General features: G+C 36.6%; 1 protein-coding gene across 10 annotated transcripts in view; it reads left to right on the forward strand.

The window, feature by feature from the left end:
- The window catches only part of MYOM1 (myomesin 1), a 207696-nt gene that overhangs the window by 158678 nt on the left and 34831 nt on the right, over window positions 1-14187 (forward strand). For all 10 annotated transcript variants that reach the window (XM_047827904.1, XM_047827900.1, XM_047827898.1 and 7 more), the window contains one exon: window positions 835-949. In XM_047827904.1, coding sequence (XP_047683860.1) covers window positions 835-949 — 115 coding nt within the window. The remainder of the gene's footprint in view (window positions 1-834; window positions 950-14187) is intronic.

Genomic DNA, 14187 nt, shown 5'->3' on the forward strand with positions numbered 1-14187 from the left:
ATTACTGACTTTTCTGATTAGAAAGCTGACACAGGCTCATAATGAAAAATCCAAACAATATAGACATAAAAAAGTAGAGATGTCCTCTAATCTCCATACCCATTGAGGTGTAGATTCACTCTTTCAGATATTTTATATTCAGAAAATTTTCAAGTCTGAACTGGAGAAAAAAATGTACAGGTTAAAAAGTTTAATCTGGGGTGTCTGAGTGGCTCAGTTACATGTCTGACTCTTGATCTCGGCTCAGGTTGTGATCTCATGGTTCGTGAGGTTAAGATCCACATTGGGCTCTGGACTGACAGTGCAGAACCTGCTTGGGATCCTCTCTCCCTTACTCTCTCTGTGCCCCTCCCCTGCTAGTGCTCACTTTTTCTCTCAAAAGTGAAATAAACACTTTAAAAATTTTTATTTAATGTTTATTTTCAAGAGAGAGAGAGAGACAGAGACAGAGACAGAGAACGAGCAGGGAGGGGGCAGAGAGAGAGACACAGAATATGAAGTGGGCTCCAGGCTTCAAAGCTGACAATGCAGAGTCCAGCACAGGGCTCAAACCTACAAACCGGGAGACCATGACCTGAGCCAAAGTCAGATGCCCAACCAACTGAGCCATCCAGGCACCCCAATAAAATAAACATTTAAAAAAAATAAAAATTAATAAATAAAAAGTTTAACCTGAACAAAAAAGTTTAATCTGGTCAATTTCAGTATGGATGGGAGATATAGTTCCACGAATGGGAGAATTTGGGCTACACAACTAAATTGTATTTACAGAGGAAGAGCACTTCTGTTTAAATGACACAGAACACCCATCACTTCTGTACCTGCTTCTTCCAGGTGCAAGGCCTCAAGGAGGGTGCCAGCTACGTGTTCCGTGTCCGAGCCATAAATCAGGCGGGTGTCGGCAAGCCGTCTGACCTTGCTGGGCCTGTTGTGGCAGAAACCCGTCCAGGTAGGCTTTTACTTTTTTTAAAATTAAAGTTAATCTCATCTTTGTAAGATACCAAAGTAACATTCAACCTTACTTTCTATGTTTTTCCTAATTTTTAAAATTATCAACATATGCCAGCTGAATAGTTGATAAGTTTGGCTTTCAGACATGAGTCATTTATTGCATCAAAGGTGCTCTCAGGATAGGGGTAAGCCAGGTTTGAAATGATCCAGGGCTATTCTGGTCTACACCTATAAACAAGGAAGTTCTTGATCAAATTATGCTTCCTGGACGGACTGTTTCAAGTATACATTCCTATGACATTATTCCTTGGCCATTAAGTCCTGTAAGAGTAATTTGCCCAGTCATAGGAGAAGCTGGAACAGCCCAGTGAGCAAGCATGATTCTTCAACAAAAGCAGAATTTATATAATTGTAACTATTATGTTAAGCCAGGGGTCAGTGAATGTTTTCTGTGAAAGGCCAGATAGTAAATATTTTCAGCTCTGTGGCCATATGGTCCCTGTCACAATACTCAACTCTGCCATGTCGTAAAAGCAGCCATAGATAATACATAAACTCATGTGCATGGCTGTGTTCTAATAAAATTTTATTGTGCCAGTTATGTGCATTATATATTACGTGTATTATGAAATTTAAATTTTAAATAATTTTCACATGTCTTGAAATATTGTCATTTGATTTTTTTCAACTGTTTAAAAATGTAAAAACCATTCTTAGCTTGCAGACCATACAAAAGGAGGCAATGGGACAAATTTAGCCTACAGGCCACATTTTGCTGACCCCTGGATTAAACCAACAGCAGTTTTAACTGGATGATCTATAGAGTGGAGGCGCTTTCACTTCCCAGTTTCAAGAAACACCATGATTAGACTAGAGAAGATAGTCTTCCCCTTTATTATGTAAACAAATTTTACAATGTTTACTGTGCAAATGACTTCAGATTATTACATTATTATTATTTAGTCATTTAATCTCTATTACTTTTCAAAGTTATTATATATTTCAGTTCATAGAAGTTACATAAAAGGAAGCACTGTAATATACAGTGTAGGGAATATCGTCAATAATTTTGTATACTTTGTATAGTAACAGATGGTAACTAGGCCTATTGAGGTGATCACTTCTTAAGGCATGAGAATATTGAATCACTGTGTTGTACACCTGAAATTAACATGATATTGTGCCAATAAATCAATAAATATATGTTTAAAATGAGGCACCTGGGTGACTCAGTCAGTTAAGCGTCTGACTCTTGATTTCAGCTCAGGTCATAATCTCGTGGTTGATGAAACTGAGCCCCGTGTTGGGCTCACGTTGACAGGATGGAGCCTGCTTATGATTCTTTCTCCCTCTTTCTATGCCCCTTTCCTGCTTGCACTCTCCCTCTCTCTCTCTCTCAAAATAAATAAACATTAAGGAAAATTTTTTTAAACATTGGAAATGAAAGAGGATAAAAAAGTATTAACCAGTTATTTTCAGATTAAAATAAAGGCTGGGTATGTAATGTAATATTTATTTTTACGACAAGGAAAGAAAGTAAACATAGAAACCTTTGATCTCACTACAAGTTGCTTGAAAAGTATACCAAAAGTATACTTTTAGGAAATATCTACCCCTGTCATCCTATCACTTCATAACCTGCTTTCAACTACTCTTATAACTACCCTCTAAGACGGGGGTGTGAAAGTGACCTTATACACAAGTGTGCAAGTTGTCTGGAGAAAGTGCCACACCTCATATAAGTACCTTTTATAAAATCCCATAAGAAAATAGGAAAATGCTAGAAACACACATAAAAGGCAACACACGAAGACACCAGGATATATATTCCTGTAGGAATCAGACTCTGCAGTTGCCCACTGTAAGGGAATAGAAAATGCCAAATGGCCAACATGCAAAAGGATCCAACTGCAGACCCTTGTAAGAACAACATTTAGGTTACCATGAAGGTGAACTCTTAACCTAGTCATTGATAAGTTAAAAGCACCCTGGAAGCAGTGGATTCCAAATCAGATTAACTGAAGGAAGGTTAAATTGATTTTTTATTTTCACATCAATAGCCTCAGAATAGCAGATGGCCTGGCCTGACATTAACAAAGCTATCACTATGGAAATTTTACCACCAGAGAATGATCTTCTGGTGAGTTCCTGGGTGAAGACTTTTGTTTCACTGATTTGTAATAAAGCAACACAAATCATTTTGGGGGCCCATTCCATTCTCAGAATATAACTACAAAGAGCAGTTGCAGACACTGATCCACTAAACAGCACCAGATTAAGCCATTCTCTGGCTCACAGCTTAGGACAAAATCCTATGATGCACAATGTCAAAGTGCTTCACCATGAAGAAGCCCCAAAACCAGGAGACACTTGGACTTGTTCATATGCAATAGGCACATTCATTCTTGGAATATAGATTTCTTCAGCACCTACAATTAATCAGGTGCTGCATGGGCAGCAGGAGTAGAGGAATATGATATCGTCATTGTATACTGGGCTTACAATCTAGTGGAAAACCCAGACTTTACACCATGGTGTGAGATGACAGCTATGACAGACATTCATAAAGTATTTGTCATACCTGCACAGGCTATAAACTGGGTTTTATAACTCCCTGTAAACACTTATGTGTAGTGTAAGCTTGTCTATATTTAATAATTTTGTTAAATACCAGTATTTTATTTTTACCCAGATATTTATTTTATGTTAGAATGGATAGGGCAGGGGTGGGAAGGCATGTTATCAATTTCAAGATTTGGGATGTGAAATTTGGATTGCTATTTCAGAAGAACAGCTTCTTTTGGAATGCATTATTAAAATTTCAGATAGAAAATAAAGCTTATCATGTAACAGCAAACCTCAAATACATCTAACAAGATACCTCAAGTGTAATTTGAATTTGTGTTAAAAGTTAACTTAATCCACCAGGACTGAGAGGATCACTGGTCTCCCTTTGAAGTCAATGAATATGCCAGCAGAGTAGCTCAGCCACAGCCAGAAAGTCCATTTGTGCTGCTAATGATGATCCAGAAAAATGGACTAAGTGTATCATGCTTTACCAAGAAATCTATTAAGCTAGAAAAGCCTATAAAGAAGAATACGCGGTAAAATATCGAGTGTAGATTTGTTGGTACATAAGATGGATGCACTTCTATTCTCGATATTCGATATTTTTCAAATAGTGTCTTGCTGATTGCATCAGGCCTGGGTGGAGGGGGAGGTAAGGTGAGCCTGGTTAGATGGGAGATAAGAGAGAGACCTGCCAAGGTGTGGCAGGTGATCTGGCCAGCAACAAATAACTGGTGGTACAGGCTGCAGGTATTTTTACCAGTGACTCACCAGCAGGCAGGAGAATTCAGGTGATGGGCAGGAGGACCCAAACACAAGGCAGAGTCCCAAGCAGGACCTGGGTTACCAGAAGTTAGGACTTAGTCACTAGGAGGGAGGCAGTTAGAAGAACTAGAGGGAATAATGAGCTGGGGTTGAGTTAGCCAATTCCAGTTTCTAAAACTTGCTTGGTCCTAGAACCTGGCAGGACCAAGAAAGCAAATGTAGCCTGGAGGTAGAGTTTTAAAGGATTCTGAAGCTGGAAACCAAGCTGACTGTTAGACTCAACTGGCGTAATTTAGAAATATTCACTTGTATTTGCTTATTAACTGTTCTCTTTCACCCATTAAAACAGTAGTTCTCAAATTCAATATACATTAGAATCATGCTAGGAACTTTTTGATAATACTGACTTCATTCCAGACTCCATTGCAGACCAATTATATCAGAATCTCCAGGACTGAGTCTGGGCATAGGTTCATTTTTGTTTGTTTAGGTGTTTGGGTAATTCTAAAATGAAACCAGGGTTGTAAACTGTGTTACACTGTAGGCTCCTTCAAAACAGAAACTGTGTCTTTTCTCCCTGTATGCGAGGGCCTAGTACCTGGTGTGTGATAATCATTTGTTTCAAGGAAAAAATAATGAAGGACTACTATGTTTTGGCCAGTGAGTATGACTCTGTTTTATAGCCACAGAGTATAAACTTAACGCTAGATATTTTGTAATGGAGGCCACAATGTGGACAGCAAAGTGATAGGTTAACCCCATAGTTCTGGTCTTAAACATAGGGAGCTAAGTTATCATATGTGGCTGATTACATTAATTCATTTCTATCTGTTTCTATTCTGTCCCACTCTCCAGACACACACACACACCATGGAGGACAAATAACTAAAGCTTGTAAAAGTGATCTATTAATGCTGATGTTAAAGACTAAATTATATGAAAAAAATCTGCATACCAGATTATGAAATATATGGGAAAGTGAACAGTTTACTGTGATTTCATTTTAGCTTTTAAATTTTATTTTTTTAAATCATTTTTTGAAGAAGAGAGAAAAGTAGGACAGTTAATTTCCAAATCATTCATTTTAGCCCTGGGCTGTACCTTACCTCTTTCACATATTGAGTGTGGTAGCAAACCTGAAGGGACCATTAAAATGCCATCCCACACAATCTGGTATATCCCTGTGTCCATATGTAGGATTTGTGTAGGATTGAGGCAGCTGACTCAAGACAACTCTTCTTCAATCCTTTTTAGACCAAAGTAATCTCTCATTTTTATGGCCAAATATCTTGTGTTCTTAACCAAATTCTTCATGTTCAAAGATTCACAGGTCATTTTTGAGAAAATCTAAGTCCTGACAGATTTTGGTCTACTTTTCCAGTGCCAGCTATGTGGGAAAGTGAAATGGCCTTTCATCCAGATGAGAATATCCACAGAGAAGCCTTTAATATGACAGCAGCATATCAAATTTACTGCCTACCTGTCAAATATCTGAACCATTTTGATCATACATTAATCAACTTTAGAGAATGTGGCTGGCTCTTCAGACATTTATGAGTTCAGCCGTGAATTGACAGTAGCTCAGTACCTGACAAAAAAACAATTAGGCCATGGGACATTCTAAAAAGAAAATTCTAGGATGTCATAGCTACAGCTTTCTTACTCTGACACCGCACCAGGTCCCTCTACACGGGCATTGTTAGGTGGATTAGCCTGGGGCCTATTAGAAATGCTGGCATTACTTTTGCTCTTGTTTTTCTAGAGTATTTATAAAAAGAATCACCCATTTGAATGTCATATATCTTTTTGAAAATTGCTATGGAATTTTTTGCCCAGTGTATTTTAAGGACTTCTTTATTTAAGGAATTCCACTGCGGAACTTCCTCTTATTTTTTTTTTTTAATGTTTATTTATTTATTTTGAGAAAGAGAGCGCGTGCCTGGGTTTGGTGAGGTGAAAGAGAGGAGAGGGAGAATCCCAAGCAGTCTCCAAACTATCAGCATAGAGCCCAACACCAGGTCCATCTCACCAACCATGAGATCGTGACATGAACCGAAATCAAGAGTCTGACACTTAACCGACTGAGCCACCCAGGCGCCCCATAAACTTCCTCTTAGATTTTAATATGTGGAAAAATTAGCCTTTCCAGATGACCGTAGTGATTTCCTTTTTCATACAAAGAGGAATATACAAGCCAACATGTCCTTCCTTTTCAGATACGAGAAACTCTGAGCTCATTTTTCAGTTGTTTTCAGTTTTCCAAGATATATCTTTTTGTTTTAAACTCCTCACATTTATTCTTTGTTGTCCCATATAATTTCTTTAAAGTATTTTCCCAAAACACCATTTTCTCTGTAAACGAACACAGGAAAACTCTACCTTTTTTTCCAAAGGAATTTTCAATCAATCTCCTGTTATGGTACTATTGTAAAGTACTTGGCTTACTAAGTCACTCTTTAAAAATATCTTTATTCAAAGAACTATGTTAACAAGTTAATTAAAACTAAACAGTAATGGGAAGCTTTGAATTTGAAAAGCATTGAAAGATTGGATAGCATCAGCATTGTAATTGATGTGACAAATAAGAACAAGCTATAACTTGCTGAGCATTTTAAGACAATGAACTTACTTTCTGTTTACAAAATGTTTTTAAATTGCATTCTTTCTTTGAAGTATTACTTTGACTAAACACAATGTCCTAATGAGAATTGTTACGGGGTTCAAGAAATAGGCTTATATAACTAGTATTTGAAATATTTGTAGTGAATTTGATTTTTCAAAAGCTTGAGATGGTGATTACTTCTAGAGTGATAATTTGAGCCAGTTGACATGTTACTGATTTGTCATGGAAGAGATCAAGCTTTCAAATCTGGGTATAAAATTAAGTAGGAAACCCATTGTGACTAGAATACTTTCTTGCTGGTACTTTTATTTCACTTGTCTGTTTATCAAAATGTTGGTATTATACTTAATCTTTACCTAGATAAGTTTGAATAAGGCAAACATAGCAATTCTAAACTGACATTTTTCTTTTAAATCTGTTTTTTTTCAATCCAGTCCCTTGCATATGTAATATGTATGGAAAATATGGAACACAAAACCCCCGCTCTTTATACTTTAATCCTGTTGTTGATAAATTAAACATGAATATTACTTTTTGAAAAATGAAATCCAATCAAATACGGGTCTTAGCAAGTATTTGATTTTTAAACATTAAGTGCCAAATATAGCTTTATTTTTTATTTTTCCTTTTATCCATATAAATCAACTAATAGTACTTACTATAGCCAAAGTTATGTGTGCATAAATTGAAGAATGTTCATGCCTGTGTTTCTGCCCACTATATATATAGTCTACCATGTACTTTGACATGATTAATCAAGAAAAGTCTCACAGATGAGGAAACTGTCTTAGATACTAGCTTACATTACATCTAATCCTTCTCATTTTGTCTCTCTAGGCAATTACTTAATTTCAAATTATAAATTTTAATCTAAGACTTCCAAAAAATTATCATATTTTTTTCTAAAAGTATAAATTAGTACATTTCTTATGTTAGAACCCAGCTATAAGGTAATGATGTAAGACTTATAGGTTAAGGTAGAAACACATGTATCACCTGGGACTTTAAAATAGCATCTTTTCTTTCACTTCATATTTTCACAAAAGACCTCCAACTACTTTATGAAAATTAATTCTCCAGAATAAGTCAACAAGATAATTCTATAGTCTTCTCTCAGTAATTGGGACAATTGAGACAGCAACTAAGCAGGGTTTTCTTATTCTTCAAGTTGCATGAGTTTGGGATCAAATTTGGCCATTCAGACACCTGAACAATGCCACAGCACAGCCATGTATTGAAGCTGGCCCAGACACCAGCCCCGCCCACAGCCCAGCTGTAGACACAGACCTGCCACAGAACATGAGTATATGCAGTCCAAAAAAGGAATGTCCCTTGAGCATCTAGCTCTGATGGTCAGAAGGGGTTGCACTTCTGGGCTCCACATGACATCTACACAAGATCACTCCTTCAAGACCAGGAGCAGTAGCTGATTTGTCTAATACATAAAAACAAACACAGAGAGTCAGGAAAAAAAAAATTAAAGGACAGAAGATTATGTTCTAAATGAAAGAATAAGACAAAACATCAGAAGAAGACATTAATGAAACGGAGATAAGCATTATACCTCATACAGCGTTTAAAGTAATGGCCATAAAGAGGTTCACTGAACTCAGGTAAACAATGAGTTAACATAGTGAGAGCCTCAACAAAGACACAGAAAATATAAGGAAAATTCCAAATTGAAGTTACAAAGCTGAAGAATATAGTAACTAAACTGAAAAATACACTAGAGGGATTCAACAGCAGACTGGATGAAGCCAAATATCAGATCAGTGAGCTGGAAGACAAAGCAATAGAACTCACCCAGACAGAGTAGTAAAAAGAAAGAAGAATTTAAAAGTATGAAGATACCTTAAGGGATCTCTAGGACAACATCAAGAGGAATAACATTTGCAGTATTGGGGTCCCAGAAGGAGAAGAGAAAGAGAAAGGGCCAGAAAACTTATTGAAGAAATACAGATGAAAACTTGCCCAATCTGGGGAAGGAAACAGACATACAAGTTCAGGAAGCCCAGAGAGTTCCAAATAAGATGAACCCAAAGAAATTCACACTAAGACACACTGTAATTAGAAGGTTTTTTTTTTAATATATGAAATTTATTGTCAAATTGGTTTCCATACAACACCCAGTGCTCATCCCAAAAGGTGCCCTCCTCAATACCCATCACCCACCCTCCCCTCCCTCCCACCCCCCATCAACCCTCAGTTTGTTCTCAGTTTTTAACAGTCTCTTATGCTTTGGCTCTCTCCCACTCTAACCTCTTTTTTTTTTTTCCTTCCCCTCCCCCATGGGTTTCTGTTAAGTTTCTCAGGATCCACATAAGAGTGAAACCATATGGTATCTGTCTTTCTCTGTATGGCTTATTTCACTTAGCATCACACTCTCCAGTTCCATCCACGTTGCTACAAAAGGCCATATTTCATTTTTTCTCATTGCCACGTAATATTCCATTGTGTATATAAACCACAATTTCTTTATCCATTCATCAGTTGTTGGACATTTAGGCTCTTTCCATAATTTGGCTATTGTTGAGAGTGCTGCTATGAACATTGGGGTACAAGTGCCCCTATGCATCAGTACTCCTGTATCCCTTGGATAAATTCCTAGCAGTGCTATTGCTGGGTCATAGGGTAGGTCTATTTTTAGTTTTCTGAGGAACCTCCACACTGCTTTCCAGAGCGGCTGCACCAATTTGCATTCCCACCAACAGTGCAAGAGGGTTCCCGTTTCTCCACATCCTCTCCAGCATCTATAGTCTCCTGATTTGTTCATTTTGGCCACTCTGACTGGCATGAGGTGGTTTTGATTTGTATTTCCCTGATAAGGAGCGACGTTGAACATCTTTTCATGTGCCTGTTGGCCATCCGGATGTCTTCTTTAGAGAAGTGTCTATTCATGTTTTCTGCCCATTTCTTCACTGGGTTATTTGTTTTTCGGATGTGGAGTTTGGTGAGCAGAAGGTTAAAAATTAAAGAGAGACTCTTAAAAGTAGCAAGAGAATAACAACTTATTGTGTACAAGGGAAAGCCCATAAGGCTATCAGCAAAATTTTCAGCAGAAACTTTGTGAGCCAGAAGAGAGTGGCACAACATATTCAAAATGCTGAAAGAAAAAAATTCTCAACCAAGAATTTTCTACCTGGCAATGTTATCATTCAGAATTGAAGGAGAGATTAAGAGTTTTCCAGATAAGCAAAAGCTAAAGTTCATTACACTAAACTAGTCTTGCAAGAAATGTAAAAGAGAGTTCTCAAAACCAAAAAGAAATGGCACTAATTAATAATAAGAAAATATATAACAAAGTAAAAATCTCACTGGAAAAGGTAAATATGTAGTAAAGATAGTGGATACATCCATTATAAAGCAAGTATGAAGGTTAAAAGACAAAAATAGTTAAAATTAATTAAAACTACAATAATCAGTTAAGGGATGCATAAATAAAAAGATGTAAAATGTGACGTCAAAAATAAAAATGTGTGGGTGAGAGAAAAATGTAAAGTTTTGGAATATGTTCAAATTTAAGTTGCTATCACTCAAAACACACTGTTATATACATAGAAAATTATATATGCACCTCACAGTAACTACAAAGCAAAAACCTATGGTAAATACATTTAAAAAATGAGAAGAAACCTAAATATAATTCTGAAGAAAACCATCAAACCACAAGGGAAGAGAGAAAGAGAAGAAAAAAGGAACAGAGAGGAACTACAAAACAGCCAGAAAGCAATGCACAAAATAGCAATAAGAACATCTCTATCAATAATTACTTTAAATGTAAATGGACTACACTGTTCAATCAAAAGATAGAGTGGTGGAAGGGGCACCTGGGTGGCTCATTCAGTTGAGAATCTGTCTCTTGGTTTTGGCTCAAATCACAATTCATAGTTCATGGGTTTGAGCCTCACATCAGGCTCCACGCTGATGGTGCAGAGCCTGCTTGGGATTCTCTCTCCCTCTCTCTCTGCCACTCCCCTGCCCATGTGCTTGGTCTCTCTCTCATTCTCTCCCTCTCTTTCTCAGAATAAATAAATAAACTTTAAAAAATAAAAATAAGATATAGAGTGGTGGAATGGCTAAAAAAAAAAAATCAAGACCCATTTTAGGGCGTCTGACTATCTCAGTCAGTTAAGCATGTGATTCTTTATTTTGGCTCAGGTTCTGCTCTCACTGTCATGGGATCAAGCATTGCATTGGGTTCCATACTGGGCTGGTTGTAGATCCTGCTTAATACTCTCTCTCCCTCTCCCTCTCCCTCTGCCCCTCCCCTGCTTTGTCTCTCTCTCTCTCTCTCTCTCTCTCTCTCTCTCTCTCTCTGTCACACACACACACACACACACACACACACACACACAAACAAAAACACCCCAACAAGACCCATTTATGTGCTGTCTACAGATCTAAAGATACACTTCAGATTTAAAGACACAAAAGACTGATGGGAAGGGATGGGAAAAGACATTCTATGCAAATGGAAATGAAAAGAAAGCTGGAGTAGCAATACTCATACCAGAAAAAAATAGACTTTAAAACAAAGACTGTAATAATAGACAAGGGCATTTAAATATATATTCACCCATAATAGGGGCACCAAGATATATAAAGAAAATATTAACAGACATAAAGGGAAAAATTTATAGCAGTACAATAATAGTAGGGAACTTTAACACTTGTATCAATGGTTATATCATCCAAACAAAATTAATAAGGAAACATCAGCCTTAAATGATATATTAGATTAGAGGGACTCAATAGATATATACAGAACATTCCATCTAAAAGCAACTGAACATTCTTCTCAACTGCACATGAAACATTTTCTAGGATAGATCACATGTTAGGCCACAAAACAAGTGTCAGTAAATTCAAGAGCATTGAAATCACATCGACTATTTTCTGTGACAACAATGGCTTGCAACTAGAAATCAATTATAAGAAGAAGACTCAGAAAATTACAAAAATGTGGAGATTAAACAACATGCTACTGAACAACCACTGGGTCATCAAAATAATCAAAGCAGATATTAAAAAAAAAACCTAGAGCCAAGTGAAACCAGAAATTACATACCAAAACCTTGGGGATGCAGCAAAAATGGCTCTAAGAGGAAATACCTTAGCAATATAGGTCTACCTCAAGAAACAAGAAAAATCTCAAATAAACAATCTAACTTTACACTTAAAGGAGCTAGAAAAAGAACAAACAAAGCATAAAGTAAGTACAAGGAAGGGAATAGTAAAGATCAGAATGGAAATAAATGAAATAGAGACTAGGAAAAAAATACAGAAGATTAGTGAAACTTAGAGCTGGTTCTTTGAAAAAGTAAACAAAACTGACAAACCTTTCGCTATGCTCATGAAGGGAAAAATAAACAAAATTAGAAATCAAAATTAGAAGAAGTTACAACTGACACCACAGAAATATGAAGGATCATAAGAGACTATGAAAAATTATACACCAACATAGAGGGCCACATAGAAGAAATAGACAAATTCCTCTAAACATACAATCTTCCATACAAGACTGATTCATGAAGCTATAGAAAATATACTAATTACTAGTAAGAAAATTGAATCAGTTATCAAAAGCCTCCCAACAAACAGAAGTCCAGGCCAGAACAGCTTCACTGGTGAATTCTATCAAATATTCAAAGATTTGATCCCTCTCCTTCTCAAACTCTTCCAAAAAATTGAAGAGGAGGGAACACTTCCAAATTTATTTTATGAGGCCAGCATTACTTGATCCCAAGACCAGATAACACCACAGAAAAAGAAAATTACAGCCCCATGTTATTGATAAACATTGACGCAAAAATCCTAAACAAAAATCCTTAGCAAACCAAGTTCAACAATACATTAAAAAGAATCATCCACCGTGATCTAGTAGGATTTATTCCAGGGATACGAGGATGGTTCAAAACCCACAAATCAATAAACATGATGCACCACACTGACGAAATAAAAGATAAAAAATATATGACCATCTCAACAGGTGCAAAAAAAGCATTTGGCAAAATTCAACATCCATTTATGATAAAAGCTCTTAACCAAGTGAGTATAGATTAGAATGTACTTCAACATAATAAAGGCCATATATGACAAGCTTTCAGTTAACATTATACTCCATGGTGAAAAGCTGAAAGCTTTTCCTCTAAGATCAGGAATAAGACCAGGATTCTCACTCTCACCGGTTTTATTCAATATAGTAGTTGGCATCCTAGCCACAGCAAGAAAAAGAAATAAAAGGCATCCAAATTATAAAGGAAGAAGTAAAACTGTCACTGTCTGTAAATAACATGATACTATACATAGAAAACTCACAAGACTACACACACACACACACACACACACACACACACACACACAACTGTTAGAGCTAGTAAATGAATTCAGTAAAGTAGCAGGATACAAAATCAACATACAGAAATCTGTGGTGTTTCTATACAGTAACAAATTATCAGAACTAAAAATTTAGAAAACACTCCCTTTTACAATTGCATTAAGGGGTGCCTGGGTGGCTCAGTTGGTTAAGCGTCCAACTTCAGCTCAGGTCATCATTTCACAGCTTATGAGTTCGAGCCCCCTGTCAGGCTGTATGCTGACAGCTCAGAACCTGCAGCCTGCTTTGGATTCTGTGCCTCCCTCTCTCTGTCCCTTCCCCACTTGCACTTTGTCTCTCTCTCTCAAAAAAAAAAAAAAAAACACTAAAAAAGAGAATAAAATACCCAGGAAAAATTTAACTAAAGAAGTGAAAGACCTATACTCTGAAAGCTTTAAGATATTGAAAAAATTTGAAGATGAAACAGACAAATGGATATACCATGTTCATGGATTGGAAGAATTAATATTGTTAAAATGTCCATACTACCCAAATCAATCTACAGATTCAGTGCATTCCCTATCAAAGTTACAATGGCACTTTTTAACAGAACTAGAACTAGAACTAGTAATCCTAAAATTTGCATGGAACCACAAAAATACAAAATAACTAAAGCAGTCTTGAGAAAGGGGAACACAGTTGGAGATATTATGCTCCCTGATTTCAAAAATACTACAAAGCTATAGGAATCAAAACGGTATGGTATCAGCATAAAAACAGACACACAGACCAATGGAACAGAATTGAGAGTGCAGAAATAAACTCACACATATATGGATAATTAATTTACAACAAAGGAGACAAGAACACACAATGGAAAAAGGAGAATATCTTCAATAAGTGGTGTTGGGAGAAATGGACAGCCACACATAAAAGAATGAAACTAGATCACTATCTTACACCA

This window comes from Prionailurus viverrinus, chromosome D3 (assembly GCF_022837055.1).
Source record: "Prionailurus viverrinus isolate Anna chromosome D3, UM_Priviv_1.0, whole genome shotgun sequence".
NCBI classification, from domain to species: Eukaryota; Metazoa; Chordata; class Mammalia; order Carnivora; family Felidae; genus Prionailurus; species Prionailurus viverrinus.